Source organism: Gymnoscopelus braueri, assembly GCF_963280865.1.
Source record: "Gymnoscopelus braueri genome assembly, chromosome: 2".
Classification (NCBI taxonomy): domain Eukaryota; kingdom Metazoa; phylum Chordata; class Actinopteri; order Myctophiformes; family Myctophidae; genus Gymnoscopelus; species Gymnoscopelus braueri.
Genome location: NC_137604.1, coordinates 2,437,419 through 2,459,253, shown reverse-complemented (window position 1 = coordinate 2,459,253; position 21,835 = coordinate 2,437,419). Strand labels below are relative to the sequence as shown.

Sequence of the window (21,835 nt, the reverse complement as noted above, 5' to 3'; positions counted from 1 at the left end):
TATAAGACGTCGTCTTAAAGATGATGTTTATGGCGTTCCTTATAGCGGTCCATAAAACAAATGACAAAACGATACGTTGACACAGATTGACGACACCATAAACATAAACGCTCTGCTGTTCCACTGAGCTGGAACCACGCCCACAGCGCCCAGGGGTCTTCAACAGGGGGTCCGGCACCCTCAGGGGTCCCCAGAGGGTGGTCGGTCGGAGGGTGGGCGTCACAAACGTAACATAGACCTGTGAGGCGAAACGTTGCTCCGATCAGCACCAAACATGGCACCAAGACTGGTCACGGGTCTGCTATCACAATAGCACCATAGCTCCTGTTCCTATTGGCTGGGGTTTAAACAGCCATAACTCCAGTTCCCAGCATGCTAAACGCCCCAAACGTGGTGGGTGCTCTTAGATGGCCAGTAGGGATGGGCTGTAATTTGCTGATGCCCTGCCCACCCCCCCCCCCCCCCCCCCCCCCCTGAGTTCCTATTGTTGGCTGGGGGTTTAAACAGCCATAACTCCAGTTCCCAGCATGCTACAGGCTCCAAACTTGGTGGGAGGTCCGACCGACTTCCCATACCTCAAATTGACGAGTCTCTGCTTTTTCCTTCTTACTTCCGGTTTGTCGGATTGCCTCGAAACTTCACCGACACCCTCTCTTAGGTGTTCAATGGTGCAATCCGGAAAATGGATCTGTTCACTACCGGTCTTACAGACTCGAAACTCTGCCAACACCCGCCCCCTCCCCCCCATCAACAGTATAGACTAGGGGTGGGACGATATATCGATATATCGATATATCGCGATACTTTCTCCCGCGATAAATAATCGATATCCTCCCGAAAAATATCGATATTAAAAAAAAAAAAAAAAAATATATATATTTTTAAATAAGTTTGTGATACGTTGTTTTTCCTACTCTGTATTTGTGTAATGAGGATTTTGAACTGTTTGGTGCTATTTTATGTGTTTATGAATTGAATACAAGGACTATCGTGATATATCGTTGGTGAATTTTCATGCAATATATCGTGATATCGCAATATATCGATATTTTCAGATATCGTGATATATCGTTGGTGAAATTTCATGCAATATATCGTGATATCGCAATATATCGGCATTTTCAGATATCGTGATATATATTGTTATCGTGGGCCTAATATCGTGATACATATCGTATCGTGAGGTACCCATATCGTCCCACCCCTAGTATAGACTGGTTGTCGATCCAACCACCAGAAGTGGGTGAAATTGCAATTTGTCCCCCAGTCCTGATCATTTCTTGCCCCTATCTCCCGAACGCAAGGTCGCACAGTTAATAACATTTCAAGTAGCCATAACTCAGTGACCATTGCTCTCTTATCAGCACAATATAGGACTGGATTCTCATCTGAAAATAGCAGATAGCACACACGTGCTGCGTCGGGTCGTTACACGTTGTAGCTATTATTTATTTTGAGACGTTTGCCTCCGCCAGAATAATAGTGATGCTGGGATTCAAGTAGTTATAACCACTATAGCCACTTATAGAGCACCGAAGTCTGACGTCATTTACACATCCTACCTGGGTCGCGTTTTTTCCCCCCCATTCTGAATTCCCATAGATGTGTTTAATATCGTGTCAAATAAGAACTGTGTTCCAAAAATAAACAAATGATCCCGGCGGTTTGACTCTTATGGATACGAAGCATCAACTGACGGTGAGAAAACGCTAATGTTACTTCTGACGAATTAGTTAAATTTTCACCAGAAACAGACTGTATCAAATATAAGTGACTGACTATCATAAACGATACAGAACCTCCCTGACAATATCGCCGAGACGATTCTATGATGACCCAATGTTATTCTCCAGAGAAATGACTTTACGAACCAGGGGTTCAGGACTTCTGTACTCTATATACCTTGTTGTATAACACTTAAGGCGGTTACACACCGGCGAATATGCGAACATACGCAAAATTCGAATAATTAAAAGACGCTTTTTTCGCTCCGTGAAACTGTGTGGAATCTTGCATTGACTTTATAAGGTTTAAAAAAAAAACGTATTATTCGCATGAAAAAAATCGCCCCGGTGTGTAAGGACCTTTAGTGAAGAGAGCCTGTCTACCACCAGCTCACTAAAACCATGTGCCACGTCCTTTTGAAAATGTTGAAACTTTCGGACTTTATTTTTATTTCTTTTTTGTGAAAGATTTTGTCCGTATTGATGACAGCCAATCAGGATCAGACGTGTCCTCAGGATAACCCTGTGTCTAGACGCACTATCAGGGCCTGGAGTCACTGCACAATACAGAGAGAGAGATTAACCCATACAGACCAGGAACGCATCTGTGTGCCGTACTATGAGCTTGTAGATCTGCTATTTTTTGAAAAATCGTGGAAAGCTTGTGCAACTCTTTGAATATGTATTATGTTTTAAAGCGAACATCCTTAACTCTGATCTGTGCTTCTGGGGGGGTCCCTGGAACAACATATTTTGAGATGGGGGTCCGCGGCCAAATACATGTCATTTTGGGGGTCCTTGACATGGAAAAAGCTTGAGAACCACTGATATTATAGCAACATACGTTTTTTCAAAAAACTGTTAGGATTTAGAAGACATTTGTAGAATCCCCCAGAAGCAAAGATTTGAGTTAAAATATATATATATATTCAAAGATTTGCACACATTTTCACGGTTTAATTTTTTTTTGCAGATCTACAAGCTCGTAGCGCGGCTCTACAAGCGCTACGAGCTTGTAGATCTGCTATTTTTTAAAGAAATCTTAACACATTGGGTGCCAGAGGTTTATTAAAATATTATACTTTGAGTGCCAGGACTTTTTAAACATTTTGAACCTTTTTCAAGTAGTCACAAAATATTTTCAGTGATCACCGTCCTCACGGTGATCCCCTCATTACACACATACAGGTCTCGTACAATCGGGGGGAAAAAATTTAAAACATTCGGAAATCCATTCCATAGTTGCAGCCAGTTGAAAATAGTTAAAGTAATACTAGGTAACGTTTTCAACAAAACTAAAGTTAAATTGTATATCTTTTGCGAGTGGCAAAAGTTTCACAACACCCACTCCGTGAATTTCACCCCCGGAAGCCTTTTATTTATATATTTTCTATTGAAAGTGGACTGGGGGGACTTTCCCGGGGAAATGACGTTCCTGGCCAACGTCATGACGTCGTGGCCGACGTCCCCAGGAACTACCGCAACGGTTTCCTGTTTGGCCAGGAACTACCGCGCTATAACAAAAAGGAACCTCACGCTGATGTTAAGATAATGTAGGATTGGAAGATCGAAAAAGAACAGAAAAAGAAAGCACAGCTCATGGTAACTAATGCTCCACTGGCTAAGAGAAACGATCCGTAGATAGTATAAAACAATTAAAAGATCGCTTTTTGAAACGCTTCCGGCTTCCGGTGAAAACGAATGGAATTCTGGGTAATCGAGGATTACGGAAATTGTATGCAGTGACGGTAGTGACCAGCAGAGGTTGCTAAAAATCGTTATTTGGGATTCTGCATTGTATAACTTTAAATTAACATTGTAAAAAAAAAAAGTGCACAGGAGCCGAGATACAGGTTTTTGAAGTCATAAGTTAACCAGGAGGTGGATTGGAGTCTAAATCTTGTAGGAGTGATATTTCCTGTTGCTGTGAAGGAAAAAAAAAAAAAAAAAAATTTTTTTTTTTTTTTTTTTTTTCAAAAACCGTATATATACGGTTTTGGCACTCAACGTTAGTATGCGCAAAACCGTATATATACGGTTTTGGCACCCAATGTGTTAACATGACACAGATGAGTTCCAGGTCTTAATGGCTTAAACTGAATAACGTCTCAACCTGGTCTCTGCTCTTTCACAGAGCTCTGAAAAGGACCGGGGCGACTTCCTGGGTTTAGAGTTTCTGTAAAGTCTCTTGTAAACACCTGTGGATAAGGTTTTAGGGTTTTAGGGGTAGGGTTGGGGAAATGAAAAGACAAAGCAAGAGATAGTACAATCTCATAATCCTCCACAAAATAATATGCATATACCTACAGTAGATAATCAAAATTATCCAAAAGAAAAACTGCCTTGTTGACGTGAGTTTTTGTTAGATTATTCAAATACTTGACAAAGTAACAACGTTACGTTCTGAACGGAAGACGTTTTCCATTAACAGAAGAAGAACAACAACGAGAATGTGTACGAGGTCTTTGTGTTTTAGCGCTTATTGTTTCTGAAGTGTAGTTTATTATTTTTGGGCTTTTTCTTCCCTGATGTTGTTTAAACCACTGGTTCTCAAAACATTTTCATCCCAAGAACCCCCAAATTAATATGTATTTACGGACCCTCCATCTGAAAATATGTTGCCAGGGACCCAGTCTTCTATCCTGAGTCATCCCAGACTAAACTTAACCCTGTCCTCTATCCTGAGTCATCCCAGACTAAACTTAACCCTGTCTTCTATCCCGTGTCATCCCAGACTAAACTTAACCCTGTCTTCTATCCTGAGTCATCCCAGACTAAACTTAACCCTGTCTTCTATCCTGAGTCATCCCAGACTAAACTTAACCCTGTCTTCTAACCTGTGTCATCCCAGACTAAACTTAACTTAACCCTGTCTTCTATCCTGAGTCATCCCAGACTAAACTTAACCCTGTCCTCTACCCTGAGTCATCCCAGACTAAACTTAACCCTGTCTTCTATCCTGAGTCATCCCAGACTAAACTTAACCCTGTCTTCTAACCTGTGTCATCCCAGACTAAACTTAACTTAACCCTGTCTTCTATCCTGAGTCATCCCAGACTAAACTTAACCCTGTCCTCTACCCTGAGTCATCCCAGACTAAACTTAACCCAGTCTTCTATCCTGAGTCATCCCAGACTAAACTTAACCCTGTCCTCTACCCTGAGTCATCCCAGACTAAACTTAACCCTGTCTTCTACCCTGAGTCATCCCAGACTAAACTTAACCCTGTCTTCTACCCTGAGTCATCCCAGACTAAACTTAACCCTGTCCTCTACCCTGAGTCATCCCAGACTAAACTTAACCCTGTCTTCTACCCTGAGTCATCCCAGACTAAACTTAACCCTGTCTTCTACCCTGAGTCATCCCAGACTAAACTTAACCCTGTCTTCTACCCTGAGTCATCCCAGACTAAACTTAACCCTGTCCTCTACCCTGAGTCATCCCAGACTAAACTTAACCCTGTCTTCTACCCTGAGTCATCCTAGTCTAAACTTAACCCTGTCTTCTACCCTGAGTCATCCCAGACTAAACTTAACCCTGTCTTCTAACCTGTGTCATCCCAGACTAAACTTAACTTAACCCTGTCTTCTACCCTGAGTCATCCCAGACTAAACTTAACCCTGTCTTCTACCCTGAGTCATCCTAGTCTAAACTTAACCCTGTCTTCTACCCTGAGTCATCCCAGACTAAACTTAACCCTGTCTTCTAACCTGTGTCATCCCAGACTAAACTTAACTTAACCCTGTCTTCTATCCTGAGTCATCCCAGACTAAACTTAACCCTGTCCTCTACCCTGAGTCATCCCAGACTAAACTTAACCCAGTCTTCTATCCTGAGTCATCCCAGACTAAACTTAACCCTGTCCTCTACCCTGAGTCATCCCAGACTAAACTTAACCCTGTCCTCTACCCTGAGTCATCCTAGTCTAAACTTAACCCTGTCTTCTACCCTGAGTCATCCCAGACTAAACTTAACCCTGTCTTCTACCCTGAGTCATCCCAGACTAAACTTAACCCTGTCTTCTACCCTGAGTCATCCTAGTCTAAACTTAACCCTGTCTTCTACCCTGAGTCATCCCAGACTAAACTTAACCCTGTCTTCTACCCTGAGTCATCCTAGTCTAAACTTAACCCTGTCTTCTACCCTGAGTCATCCCAGACTAAACTTAACCCTGTCTTCTACCCTGAGTCATCCCAGACTAAACTTAACCCTGTCTTCTACCCTGAGTCATCCTAGTCTAAACTTAACCCTGTCTTCTACCCTGAGTCATCCCAGACTAAACTTAACCCTGTCTTCTACCCTGAGTCATCCTAGTCTAAACTTAACCCTGTCTTCTACCCTGAGTCATCCCAGACTAAACTTAACCCTGTCTTCTACCCTGAGTCATCCCAGACTAAACTTAACCCTGTCCTCTACCCTGAGTCATCCCAGACTAAACTTAACCCTGTCTTCTACCCTGAGTCATCCCAGACTAAACTTAACCCTGTCTTCTACCCTGAGTCATCCTAGTCTAAACTTAACCCTGTCTTCTACCCTGAGTCATCCCAGACTAAACTTAACCCTGTCTTCTACCCTGAGTCATCCCAGACTAAACTTAACCCTGTCTTCTACCCTGAGTCATCCCAGACTAAACTTAACCCTGTCTTCTACCCTGAATCATCCCAGACTAAACTTAACCCTGTCTTCTATCCTGAATCATCCCAGACTGAACTTAACCCTGTCTTCTACCCTGCTTGTAGTCTGACAAAGTTGGCCATTTACATGAAAAAAAAACAAAAAAACAGTTGAAATATGGAGATACAAGGATTTGTGCCCGAAGCTGATTAGTTTTGAAGTGGAATATTGTGTGTGTGTGTGTGTGTGTGTGTGTGTGTGTGTGTGTGTGTGTGTGTGTGTGTGTGTGTGTGTGTGTGTGTGTGTGTGTGTGTGTGTGTGTGTGTGTGTGTGTGTGTGTGTGTGTGTGTGTGTGTGTGTGCGTGCGTGCCTCTCTAATCTTTGTTTTGCTTCATAAACACATTCTCAGAGAGCTGTCCTCTCTATAATCCTCCTCATATGATGACAGGTTGTTCATTCTTTTGTTAAAGTTCTGCTGAGCGAACGCTTTTTATCCCTGAATGATTCTTTGATCTTTTCCACCACTTCAACCTCCCAGCATCCGTAATGAAGTATTCCGGGAAGATTTTTGTTTTTCTCACAACAAATAACAGATCCACAAGCTCACAACAACACGTCGCGCCACGCTGAGCTTGTCGATCGGCTATTTTCCAGCGAAGATGTTTAATGTAGAGCGAAAACACAAAAGTCACCAGTATTGCGCCCTGAGGGACTCCACAACATATGGCGTTTACGTGATTAACCATTTAAAGCAGTGGTTCTCAAACTGGGACCAGTCCTTGGGGGGGAGGTGGGGGGGTTCCATGTCAAGGACCCCCAAAATGATATGTATTTCAAAATATCTCTTCCCATCTCAAAATATGTTGTTCCCCCCCTCCATTAACACATTCCATGCCAGAGTTTAATATCATAATGTACTCACCAGTGCCAGCGATTTTTTATTTTATTTTATTTTTTTACCTCGCCACAGACCTCGCTAAATACCTTATGATCGCGCGTTAAACTGTTTGTAGACACACAGGGTAGCTGTGTGAGTGGCCCAGAGAAGACATTTTCAATCGGCGACATTCCATTTTGCAGTAGTCGTGGTTTCTATTAAACAGCGTTCAGCGCGGAGAAAAACAACACCGGAGATAATGGCGGATTAGCGGAAGCTTTAGGTCGGCGGCGGATGGGAACGAAAATCTTCGATTGACATTCATTTCCGTTTCCGGTGTGCTATGAAATGTGTCACTGCGTGAGAGGCCTACAATGAAATATGTCACTGCGAGGGAGGCCTACAATGAAATGTGTCACTGCGAGAGTGTGCTACAATGAAATGTGTCACTGCGAGAGTGTGCTACAATGAAATGTGTCACTGCGAGAGTGTGCTACAATGAAATGTGTCACTGCGAGAGTGTGCTACAATGAAATGTGTCACTGCGAGAGTGTGCTACAATGAAATGTGTCACTGCGAGAAGACCACTTCGCGTAGAACTACGCGACTGGCACGCAATGTGTTAAAAATGTTGGCTTTAAAACATATACATACTGTATATTCAAAGATTGGATTAGATTAGGATTAGAGGGACTCGCTCCACTGTATCAGATGAACCATGATGAGAGGCAGAGACAGAAGCTTTATAGATTAATGATACCAACGGACCATGAGGATTATTATTAATATTATACATGATGGAATAATCCTTATGATTCAATGTGACAGTCTGATGATGATGATGATGATGATGATGATGGATAATGATGATGTGTCCATCGTCTCTGTCGGGTGGAAACCTCAGATGTCCAAAACCGTTACGTATCGAGATTGAAATTAAAAAGAGGCAAAAATAGTCAATCTCAAAACGTGTCGTGATGCGACTCGTTTTGAGCTTGTAGATCGACTAGTATTGGCACTATTGTGTGACGCTGTAGTTAGTATATAGTTAGTATGACGAAGTCATGAATGATGAATAAAAAAAACATATGAAAAGTTAAACCTTGGAGATATGAGGTTTTTGCCCGACAGCGACAATATGAGAGTCTGTCTGTTGTATTAATGATGAACAGTGGATAACGACTCTGTGTGTGTGTGTGTGTGTGTGTGTGTGTGTGTGTGTGTGTGTGTGTGTGTGTGCGTGTGCTTGTGCGTGCGTGCGTGCGTGCAGGGGGATGCTAGCCGGTCAGAGGCAGATGATGAAGAGTCTCTCTCGTACGAGGAAGAGGAGAAGATGAGAGAGCTGTATGCTGCAGGTACAACACACACACACACACACACACACACACACACACACACACACACACACACACACACACACACACACACACACACACACACACACACACTGCAGTATAGCAGTCACAGTGTTTTGGTGTATTATAGATGAGTGGTTTCTGCAATCTGAGGCGCGTGTGTGTGTGTGCGTGCTTGCGTACATGCGTGTGTATGTGCGTACGTACGTGTGTGTGTGTGTGCTCAGAGAGAGAGAGAGAGAGAGAGAGAGAGAGAGAGAGAGAGAGAGAGAGAGAGAGAGAGAGAGAGAGAGAGAGAGAGACCAGCCAGCCAGCCAGCCTTCAACAGTGAGTATCTGGATAATAGTTTAAAATATAAAGTTGTTTTGAAAAACGTTCTGTTCCCAAGGCACACCATGTGGTAGAGTCACAACCTTCACAATACCTTTGACATAAATAACATTATATTAGTGCCACAGCCTGTTGGAATAGTGTGGGGACAGACAGACAGAAGTTAAGAGGGACTGACTCACTGAAGTGAAGGGAAGAGCTTTCACAACAGTTTTATCTTTTAAAGGTATTTTGCCTCAGCACAGCACACATATATATACATAAAGGTGTTTTGCCTCAGCACAGCACACACATATATATACATAAAGGTGTTTTGCCTCAGCACAGCACACATATATATACATAAAGGTGTTTTGCCTCAGCACAGCACACACATATATATACATAAAGGTGTTTTGCCTCAGCACAGCACACATATATATACATAAAGGTGTTTTGCCTCAGGATAGAGACACACACTGTTGAGGGACAGGTGTCGTTTTAGACCAGGGGTGACCAACTTTGATGATGGAGAGGGCCACTATTTCCACACTCACTCCAGAGGGACACATTGCATATTCTATGTCACACAAAAGTAGCAAAAATAGCCGATCTACAAGCTCAAAACGCGTCGCAGTGCGACGCGTTTTGAGCTTGTAGATCTGCTATTTTTGCTACTTTTGTGTGTTTTTTAATTGGAATCCAGATTATGTTTTGCTATTTTTCAATTGGAATCCTGAGAAGCATCATGTTTCATCGTCATTCACTTCATGAACTTAAATACAAATACATTGGACATAAAAAAGACAATAGAATATTAATACTAGTCATTAAGCTACTAATATAGACTGTAAAGTAATTAAAGCGGGTCATGTTTGCATGTTAGGAATCATAACAGCTGATAATCAATAATATATCACTATTCTGATATTAACCTGCGGGCCACATTAAGTGAAGGTGGGGGCCGCATTAAGTGAAGGTGGGGGCCGCATGTGGCCCCCGGGCCGTCAGTTGCCCATGTATGTTTGAGACAGAGGCCTCATGCAGTATTAACTCTTAACCCATTAAAGGCATAGTTCACCCCCAAAATGACTTATTCTCTTCTATGGATTAGTCACCCCATGGAGACCCCATTGAATTCATGGATATTTTTTAGTTTTTGTCTCATTCCCAAGACAATAATTTGATGACCGGCAGCGGTTCCGGTAGGAGACACAAAGAGTCTCCTTTGTGTCTCCTACCGGAATCAAAGATTTGCAAAAAAAATCACGATTTGCAAAAATAAAATTAGATACAAGGAGGTCTGAGCTTGTAGATCAGCTATTTTTTAATAGCCCAAATTATAACATAATGGTTAAATGCCCCCCTGACAGAATCCATTAACCCTTTAAGACCGGGAACGTCATTTTTAGATTTCGTTGGGCTATTCAAAAATAGCGGATATACAAGCTTATAGATCATAGATTATAGATGAGCTTGTAGATCTGCTATTTTTGAAAAAATCATGAAAAGTTGTGCAAATATTAGATTTGTTATTCTTTTTTTTTGGCGGACATTTGTAAATCTAATCTTTGCTTCTGGGGGGCGAAATATTTGACAAATGTTTCGCTTTAAAAAATATATAATCCAAGATTTTGCCACGAATTTTCACAATTTTTCAAAAATAGCAGATCTACAAGCTCATAGTGCGGCACTCGGTGCCGCGCTATGAGCTTGTAGATCTGCTATTTGTGAATAGCCCAAAGACATGTAAAGATGACACACAGATGCGTTCCCAGATGTGTTTACCTCTGTGCTGTTTACTTTTCTGACTAATAAAGTATTCACTCAATCAATCAATTACAAACCCTCCCCAAGCATGTGGATATGGGGCAGGGCTGAGTGACAGGGTGTGTGTGTGTGTGTGTGTGTGTGCGTGTGCGTGTGCGTGTGCGTGTGCGTGTATGTGTGTGGGGTGACAGGTTGAATGTGTGTGTGTGTATGGGCAAGGGTGAGTGACAGGTTGTGTGCGTGTGTGTGTGTGTGTGTGTGTGTGTGTGTGTGTGTGTGTGTGTGTGTGTGTGCGTGTGCGTGCGTGCGTGTGCGTGTGTGGGGGGGTGACAGGTTGACAGGTTGAATGGACATCCTCACAACGTGACATGTGTGACTGAAGCAGCACTATTCTGCTGCCTCCCTTTTCTTTTACAGAAATGACAAAACAACACATTGTGGCAGGTTGTTACTGTCTGTCTGTCTGTCTGTCTGTCTGTCTGTCTGTCTGTCTGTCTGTCTGTCTGTCTGTCTGTCTGTCTGTCAAAAAATGGAGTTAGGAGGTTTTCTTCATCATTGATAAGAACAGCTAAATGGATCTCCAAGCTCACAATGAGGTTGGAGGTCAAAAGGGGGTGGAGCCTGGAGTCAGCAACACCAGCTAAACTCCACCCCCCTTTGCTGGAGTTAGCTGGTTTAGCAGAAAGTTTGAGGATCCAATGGAGTTAGCTGCTTTTGTCAGAAGCACTTTTTAATACTTTTCATTGGTTCAATTTTTTTTTTTACCAACACACAGACGTAAAGGGTGTTTATGGCACTGATTTATAGAAAAAAATGCAAAAGCGGAGAAATTGAGTTAGCTGGTTCCTGCCGGAGAGCAACGATATGACGTTTTTAAATACATTTTATAATAGCTATAGACCGGTGTCCATTGGGTACCAGCCTTACCGGGGAATAGGGAACAGGGAATGCATGCCCCACCCTGTTATGATACCCGTTTGTGTCCCTCTTGTGCCCAATTAATGCCCGTTATGAAAAGTCCTTGTGCAACGGCCAACGTCTGGGGAGAATGTGTGGAGACTGAAGAGTCCAAACTGACTGTGGAAAGTGGACTGACTAACTCATTAAGACCGAGAACACATCCGTGTCTTTTTAAAATGTCTTTGCCTATTCAAAAGTATATAGCAGATATACAAGCTATGAAGCTATGAGCTTGTAGATCTGCTAATTTCAAAAAATCTTGAACTTTTGTGCAAATCTTTGCTTCTGGTGGTCCATGGAACATTTTTTTTGACAAATGTTCGCTTTAAAAATATATACTGTATATTCAAAGATTTGCACACATTTTCACGATTTTTCTAGAATAAAGCGGCACTCTGAGCTTGCATACAGAATCTGCTATTTTTGAATAGCCAAAAATATCTAAAATGACAGAGATGCGTTTTCCTGGATTGAATGGGTTAACTAATCAAAGGGCAGGTGTGGGGAATCTGCCAAATCAAGATTAGGCTGTGGTTGTCATGGCGATCAATTGGTTCGTTTGGGCCACGGCGGGCCAGGGCCTTTTGTACAATAATGGCCGTATCAGTCAGATCAGAGCTTCTGGACAAACGGCCTATCCCACCGACTCCACGCCGTGCACTGCACTCCCTCAGGTCGTGTTGGGACGTTGGAAACGGTTCTGGAGATACCTGAAACACTGCATTTATTGTAAGATAATGGAAGACTTCGGGGCTCTGATCCGGTTGAAACCTTTTAGAAACCTAATTGTGTATTCTTTCGTCATAGATACTCATGTCATAGAGGATTGATGTGTCCTATAGATGAGTGAGGTCACAGGCTGGCCACATGAGAGTCTGAGATCCACATTTGGAGCCAAACATGATCGACTTTTTTTCATGTTTTTACCATTTAACCATAAGTTGTTCTACATCAGAAACCTTAACCCATTAAGACCGGGGACGCATCTGTGCCTCATTTTAAGATATCTTTGGGCTATTCAAAAATAGCAGATCTACAAGCTCGTAGCGCGGCACCGAGTGCCGCGCTACGAGCTTGTAGATCTGCTATTTTTGAAAAATCTGGAAAAAATATTTTCCAGATTTTTTTCAAAAAACTGTTGAGATTTAGATTTTTTTAAAGAATCGCCTCAGGTCTTAAAGGGTTAATGTACAGGTGTGATCAATCTGTGTCACTTTTACCACCTCATAATGAACAATAATGAACTCTCTGTTCATCAGGGCTCCACTTTCTCACTTTCCCCTGTGGTGGGGGTCCATGCTTCTGCTTTTGATCCCCCCCCCACACTGAATTAAATACACACATTTCATTTTGGGAAACATAGACTGTCTGATATGTGCAGTGGTGGAAAGTAACTAAGTACAATTTTGAGGTATTTGTACTTGAATTGTATTTGTACAAAAATATTGATGTAGCTTAATGTGTTAACCTTAACCTATTCTGGGCAATTGATGTTCAAAATGTCTCTCAGAATGTCTCAATAGCTTGTCCGTTTGCGATTTGTCTGTTTGTCGTGCAACTCTATAGTAAGGCTTCAGTTTGCTTCTCCTCCTCTCTGTGTTGTTGTTGTACAAATGGAACCCTGGGAGCTCAGAGCTGTAATAAGTGACTCCAGACACCATCCACGGCTCCTATGTGGAGCTGTGTGTGTGTGTGTGTGTGTGTGTGTGTGTGTGTGTGTGTGTGTGTGTGTGTGTGTGTGTGTGTGTGTGTGTGTGTGTGTGTGTGTGTGTGTGTGTGTGTGTGTGTGTGTGTGTGTGTGTGTGTGTGTGTGTGTGCGTGCGTGTGTGTGTGTGCACACAGTAATTGAGCACACAGGGAACACATTTCGCTGAGACAAGGAACACAACGTGGAAGGTGGAGAACATTTAGGTGGAGGCAGCACTCCTCCTCCTCTTCCTCCTCTTCCTCCTCCTCCTCTTCCTCCTCCTCCTCCGTCTAAATCGTTACACCTCTAACTAATGAGACACCTCTCTGATCGCTCGCTGCAGACAGACGCCCATGTCCCAGACAGGCAGACAGACAGACAGACAGACAGACAGACAGACGCTCATGTCCCTGACAGACAGACAGACAGACAGACAGACAGACAGACAGACGCTCATGTCCCTGACAGACAGACAGACAGACGCTCATGTCCCTGAACGTAGATATAAACAACCATAATAGAGTAACCCAAGTCCCCCTTGGGGGTATTTATTTCTATTGAAATTCCCCATAGGAAAATAGGAACCTAATTCCCACACGTTCCAAAAGTAAACGAATCATCCGTGTCGTTTATGATATTGAGTTCCATTGTGTTTGGAGATTTTTTGATTTTATTGTCTTATACTCTTTGGATATTTTGTATCTTTTCCCCTGCACCGTCAGTTGATGCTTTACATCCGCTACCCGTCCAGGGATATGAGCACCACAGTATGTTCAGTGTGTGGGTTATGTGCTGTGTGCACAGACAGTATATCAGGGATGGAAAGTGTCTTTTTTACTTGGTACCTGCAACACTTCTGACACACGCTCACACGTCCCCACGGCGCGGACCCACACAGAACACACACACACACCCGCTCAGAAACAGTTCCAACACGCACACACACACACACACACACACACACACACACACACACACACACACACACACACACACACACGTCACGAACACGTCACGAACACACACACACTCACGAACACACACTCACACACACACACACACACACACACACACACACACACACACACACACGTCACAAACACACCCGCTCATAAACAGTTCCAACGCACACACGCACACACTCGCTCGCTCGCGCACGCACGCACATATCCGATCAGATCCTAGCTGTGTAAGGCAGTGGTTCTCAAACTCTTCCATGCCAAGGACCCCCAAATTGATATGTATTTGGCCGCGGACCCCCACCTGAAAACATGTTGTTCCAGGGACCCCCCAGAATAGTCAGGGGATATTAGCAGAAAGATTTCCAATCTTGGAATAAATTCCTTACCAAAAAAAATCTTCACCAATGTGTTTGTAAAGGTGTCTAGTAACACATTTTGCACCAAAACCACTCCTTGGGCTAAAAACGGCCATAGCCATCCTTGTCCAGGTATACTTTTTGTGTAAAAAGCCCATTGAGATTGGGCTGTTTTTAGCCCAAGGAGTGGTTTTGGTGCAAAACAAATGCTTGCAATGGATTCAGAATCATAAAAACACCCTAGTTTGACCCCTCACATGCTACTTAAAACAGAATTAAAATTTGATTGTTTTTGCCCTGCATGGAAATGCAGGGAAATGGTGGGTACCCCAACTTTCAGCAGCTGTCAAAAATTCTCCTAGGGAAACTGCATTTCAGTCTTTGTGAGATGTGTTACTAGACACCTTTACAAACACATTGGTGAAGATTTTTTTTGGTAAGGAATTTATTCCAAGATTGGAAATCTTTCTGCTAATATCCCCTGACTAGAAGCAAAGATTTGAGTTACAAATGTTCGCCTTTTATTCTTTATTTTTTAAAGATTTGCACACATTTTCGAGATTTTTCAAAAATAGCAGATCTACAAGCTCATAGCGCGGCACTCGGTGCCGCGCTATGAGCTTGTAGATCTGCTATTTGTGAATAGCCCAAAGTATAAAATATGGATAAAGTGGTTAAAGGACGACTTCACCACTTTTCAACATATTTTCATATAATAGGTCCTCACTAATACTCATGATAAAATGATACAATTTTTTTCTACTTGTTCTGTGTCTCATAGGAGGGCTGTGGACAGTCCAGAAACCCGTCTACCAGCGACATCATCGTTAGGCAGGATTTTTTCCCCCAAAAAATATTAAAACATTTTTAATCAGATTTTTATTAAGTCGAGAACAATGGGATCTATTATTGCATTGCAACTTTCCAGGAATACAAAGCCTGCAGTTTCTATTAGCTTGGATTCCCCATCGATGATGTCACTGGTAGACAGGTTTCTGAACTGTCTACAGCCCTCCTCTGAGACACAGACTGATTAGAAAAAAATTGTAACATTTTATCATGAGCATTAGTGAGGACCTATTATATGAAGATATGTTGAAAAGTGGTGAAGTCGTCCTTTAAAATAATTGTGATTTATTAACCCTCCAAGACCCGCAGTTGTAATATTACAACATTTGTATTTTATCAAAAACATGGTATAAATCATTTGTTTTCCTGTTATTCTTTCACCTAAACATCATCATTGGATCCTATTGTTTAGTCTTGCAATGTCATTGGCCGGGATATTTGCATATAAATACCCCCCACAGAGGCAGGAAAAGTCACAACTTGAAAATCCTTGAAGGAAGAACAATCTCTTTTTCACTGGACAGGATTTCTCACAAAAAAGTAAGTAAAATGTCTGCAATAATTTTTTTGGTGATCATTAGAATGCCTAGAACATGTACATATGATATTATTGGGAAAGATATCCCCCAAATGTAAATTAGAGCATGCTTTATACTTGTTGTTTTTTTACAACTCTGGGTCATAGTGGTAGCAAATAGCAATGCCACCTGTTCACCTGGCTAAGTGGAGTCTTATAGTTTTCACAATACATTTATACAATTATGTGTATTTTCCCCACATTGCATTACTATATATATATATATATATACCACAAATAACCACAAACATTACCAAAATGTTTTGCTAAAACATTATAGGCAATGAAATGTTATAACTTATAAGCTAAAGCAGTATATTTGTCTTCGAGTACAATTGGTTAAAACATACAAATTGGTATGTGTGTGTGTGTGTGTGTGTGTGTGTGTATATATATATATATATATATATATATATATATATATATATATATATATATATATATATATATATATATATATACCAATTTGTATATTGTAACCAATTGTACTCGAAGACAAATATACTGCATCATTAGCTTATAACATGTCATTGCCTATAATGTTTTAGCAAAACATTTTGGTAATGTTTGTGGTTAGCAATCAGTGTAGGGTAATTGTTCATATGGGAGTCGCCCAGTTAAGAATCTCTCATCATTGTTCATGTGATGGGTGTTGGGATTGCCCACTTACAGTCATCCCCAATCCCTTTGTTAGGCTAAGCATCATCATTCATCACTGATGGTGCTAAGTACCATCATCACTGATGCCACTTGTGAGGATAAGCAAAGTACAATAGGTTGGCCAGACAGTATTGTGTGACTTGTGAAATATGTACCTGCAGTGAGATGTGCTAGTACTAATGTACTAATGGTATTTCTTTATTTTCATTTCAGAATGCCACAAGCAAGGAGAGAGCCTCGCTTCACTGCAAGGGATGTGTTGGATATTGTAATGAATGGAGAGAGTGATGTGGACATCGACTTTACTGAAACTGATGAAGAGTCGGATGAAGAGGCCTGTGGAGAGGAGTCCAAAGAAAACCATCCACCCAGTGAACCCAGTGAACCCACTGACCCACTGCCCCCCCCCCAACCGGCCAAACACGCCAAACCCAGAATGCCACAAGCAAGGAGAGAGCCTCGCTTCACTGCAAGGGATGTGTCCAGACTGCAATCCATGCAAGGCACCATGTCAACATCGGCCATCAGATGTGCGCCAGGACCAAGTTGGACACCTCCCACGGAAGACAGAGAGGGGGCGCTGCAGGAATAGTGGCTGTTCAAGTTACACCAGCTTACTCTGCCACAAGTGTGGTGTTCGTCTGTGCATTTCAGGAGACCGAAACTGTTTCTGGGACTATCACTGCTAAAAAGCAAGTGATTGTAAATGGTGTTCAAATTGATGGATGAGAGGGGGTGCCCGTTTCATTTTGAGCAGGTGTGAATTGGTCTTCGGTGGAGGGCTGTTTGCATCACATTGTGACCAGTGTATATTGTAATTAGGTTTCTTTAGTACATTCATTGTACTGTTTTTCATTTTGTTCTTTTAATAAAATCAAAATTCTTAAAAATATGGCTTATTGATGTTATTATTCATAATGTACTGTTCTGAGGCCCAATATTATTCATAATGTATACTGCTCTGAGGTCAAATGATAAACCATAACCATATAAATGAACCCTTAAGTTGTTTTAGTGAAGTATATAGACATTTGCCATGCTATTTTGACAGTGAGTAAAAATGGCCTATAGGAAATTCTGCTACCCGTTAGACCCACTGTTGTAATATTACAACATTTCAATAAAACCTTACGAAAACTATTTTTTTTAAAAAACATTATATTTTCCTCTCCAAAGTACTCCTAAAACACCATCTGAAAGGTTGATTATTTTTTTTTGTAAGTAGAAATATATCCGGGTCTTGCAGGGTTAACACATTTTGCTGGGGACCCCCTGGTACCACCCCCCCCAAAAGTACCCCTGGGGGTCCCCGGACCCCACTTTGAGAACCAATGTTGTAAGGCACATGAATTCCATAACCGTGATTCAGGTGCTGCGTTTAGCGTCATCAGAGACACGCCAATCACGTCCTCTTCAAGGAGACCAAACACACACATGCATAATGCATGCATAAAGTCAGCCTCTCTTTATTTACTAAATTATAATCATGCATAATAACTCAACCTTCACCTGTTTGTATCTCTGAGGTGAACGCTACAGCTCTGGGAGACGGGCGTTTTATACAGCATGTGTTTTAACAGCCTTGGGGTTGGGTAGGGGTGGGTATTCTTTGACCTTATTTCTCTCCTGTGTTTGATCAGGTATTCAAGGCTGGTGATTTGTGTTTTTTGTCTCCGCCAGGCCGAAAGGTATGGCGAGAGAGTATGTTTTGCGTCCGTCCGTCCGTGTGTCCGTCCGTCATTCTGTCTGTGGACAACTAATCTCCGGCACCGTTGGCTTGCTCGCAGTGAAACTGTGCACACACACTCCCTGGATGCCACAGCAGAACCTCTGCCCCAAATTTTTCACATGGGTCTTTTTTAGCGCCACCAGGAGGCTGATTTGTGTAAAACATATTTTTTGACAGTACTCCTACAGATTTTGTCCAAAAATCCCGCAAATCGGTAAACAGTATCTCTATAGACATTAAACGAAAAAGATCTTTCAGATTTTTCATATTCCATCCTGATTGGCTAAAAATGGCTTCCAAAGTTTGTAGGAGTGCTCCGTTTAGAACAAAATGCCTCAAATCATAAACACAGCATGCAATTTCCTTGAAATTTTCCACGCATATTTCCACTATGCCGAGGAAGAAATGCCACTTGAAAATGTTCAAATCAGCCTCATGGTGGCGCTATAACAGGCCGATTTGTGTTTTTACCTATAACTGCACGGATCCGTGTAAAACTTTGTAAGCGCACTCCCTAGAGGTTAAGGAAAAACCTTTGCCCTGTATTTTTCACATCTGCCTTTTATAGCGCCACCAGGAGGCCGACTTATATAAAACACATTTTTTTATATTACTCCTTCCGATTTTATCCAAATTTCACGCAAATCGGTACACATGATCTCTATAGTCATGTGATCAAGACGGATGTGTTTGATTTTTCATATTCCATCCTGATTGACTAAGATTGACATCTAAAGTTTGCAGTAGTGGCTTGTTTTGAACAAAATGCCGCAAATCATGAACGCAGCGTCCGATTGCGGTCAAACTTTGCACGCACATTCACACTATGTCGAGGAGCAAATGTCACCCTTTTCACATTGGCCTATTATAGCGCCACCAGGAGGCCACAATAACCTACCTGACCTGGCGGAGACCTGTGCTCCGAGGAGCACTTTTTCTAGTTTGGTTTATTTTTCTTTTGATTAAGTTGGTTAAATCTTAATGGTCCTTTTGTTTATTGTTTTGACTGTGAGCCCACTCTGAGGTCACTATGGCTTTAGCCCATTCAATCCGGCAACGCATCTGTGTCATTTTAAGATTCATTTGGCTATTCAAAAATAGCGGATCTACAAGCTCATAGCGCGGCACCGAGTGCCGCGCTATGAGCTTGTAGATCTGCTATTCCCCTGGTCCCTGCAACAAAATATTTTGAGATGGGGGTCTGCAGACAAATGCATATCATTTTGGGTGGTCCTTGATATGAAGAAGTTTGAGAACCACTGATATATAGCAACAAAACAAATTAGAAGACATTGAGTTAAAATGTTTCGCTTTGATTCTATTCTCTTTTTTTGAATAGCCCAAAGTTTAAAACAATGGTTATTAAATATATAGTAACTGGTAAATAATTATATTATGTACTGGTTAGAACATCTAAAATGACACAGCAGCATGCATCCGCTGAACAACATCCTTGTTCCTGGTGGTTCCTGGGAGCTGATTGGCCACCTTGGTTTCCCCATAAAGGCCGCGGCGTAACATCATATAACATGAATGCACCTACTGTGCACATTAATGTACATATTACTGCACATATTACTTAGAAAAACTTGGGCTAAAACTCTTGATTATGCGGGCTAAAACTCCTGATAATGTGGGCTAAAATCCTTGATTTTGCGATGAAATATGCAGTGTTTTTTTGCAATTTTATGCGGTGAAATTGCGGAATTATGCGATGCGATGCGCATATTATTCGATGCGATGCTGCCTTTTTGAAAAAAGATTATCCCCGCATAATTATGCGCCATTTTGCTGATTATGCGATCACATAATCGCATCTTTCTGGAGGGTCTAATTACTGTACATATTACTGTACATATTATTGTACATATTACTGTACATATTATTGTACACTTTACCAAACTGAGACAGCGGTGAGGCAAGGGTTAAATCGCCAAGCACCCAGACGGAATTCTGTGTGAGTTTTATCTTGGATTATTATGATCTTGTCCTTGCTCTAGGTCCTTTACTTGAGATATGATTGAGTTATTTAATTAAGGAGGTTCATTCATTGTAGAGAGATGTTAACAGTACGTTCTGTTCTCTCCTCAATGCACACTTAACCCCTTCAATCCTGGAACACATATAGCCGTGTCATTTTAGATGTTTAGCTATAACCATTATTTTATACTTTGGACAAAAATAGCAGATCTATTGTACGAGCTCATACGAGCTTGTAGATCTGCTATTTTTATTTTTTTAATCGTTAACATTTTTTGCAAATCTTTGACTATACATATTTTTAAAGCAAACCTTTTTAACTCAAATCTTTGCTTCTGGGGGATTCTACAAACGTCTTGTAAATCCTAACAGTTTTTTTTTTTTTTATAAAAAAACTTAAGTTGCTTTAATATCAGTGGTTCTCAAACGTTTTCATGTCAAGGACCCCCCAAAATGTTATGTATTTGTCCGCGGACCCCCATCTCCACACATTGTGTTCCAGGGACCCCCAGAAGCAAATATTTGAGTTAAAAATGTATGTACAGTATAGTGTTTAGAACGTTTAGAATCACGGTAGAACGGTGAAGCAGTAGTCAACACTTCCTCATTTAAAACGCCACTGCTCATGCTTCTACCGTTTGAAACCCTAGTGCGCCTGCTGCTCGGTGCTTAAAGGGATTCTAGGCAACTTCAGAGATCAAAAAAGAAAAAAAAAATGTTGTCTAACAGTTACTATGAGTTTATTGAATGACAACCCCTTCAGCCAATCAGCAGTTCGTTCCCCTTCAGCCAATCAGCAGCTCATTTTCCCCAGCACCAGCTAATATGACGCAAGGGGACTTTAGAAGGGGCCATGCCGAAAAATAGGTTGCTTTATTCGGATACATACGTGTCACTGCCCGCCCCTGCCGGTTCTCTGAATTTTATTTTTAAATAGGCTCTGTCATGATTAATTGACCACATATATGAAGTTAAACAACTAAATTCTATCCAAACGATATCTTAAAAGTAAATTCCGTGCCTCAAAAAAGAAGTTTGAGAGCGTTTTAAAACCGAAACAAAAAAAAAACACACAGAAAAAATGGCCGCCCGTTCCATTCTTGTCGGCTGCACTCGGTTCCATTCAGTTTCACTCGATTCAGTTCACACGGACACGGACGCGCACAGACATGCACATGCACATGCACATGCACATGCACATGCACATGCACATGCACATGCACATGCACATGCACATGCACATGCACATGCACATGCACATGCACATGCACATGCACTTCATTTCATTTACGTCCCGGATACCCGGATGTCAAAACATAAATAGTAGGAAAATACGGATTTCAGAAAGAGGACTGTGTTTCAATGCAGGAAAACACCCCAGCATCATTATATAGTGGCTGATAGAGGGGGAAAAATGCAATATATA

General features: G+C 41.7%; 2 protein-coding genes across 2 annotated transcripts in view; one reads left to right on the top strand and one right to left on the bottom strand.

The window, feature by feature from the left end:
- Positions 1-21,835, bottom strand: part of LOC308076077 (uncharacterized protein) — a 382,945-nt gene that overhangs the window by 134,476 nt on the left and 226,634 nt on the right. The window lies entirely within an intron of this gene.
- Positions 1-21,835, top strand: part of LOC308075118 (voltage-dependent T-type calcium channel subunit alpha-1H-like) — a gene marked incomplete at its 3' end in the record, with an annotated part of 187,170 nt that overhangs the window by 95,943 nt on the left and 69,392 nt on the right. Inside the window, 1 exon segment of the mRNA XM_080414756.1 lies at positions 8,486-8,570. Coding sequence (XP_080270882.1) covers positions 8,486-8,570 — 85 coding nt within the window.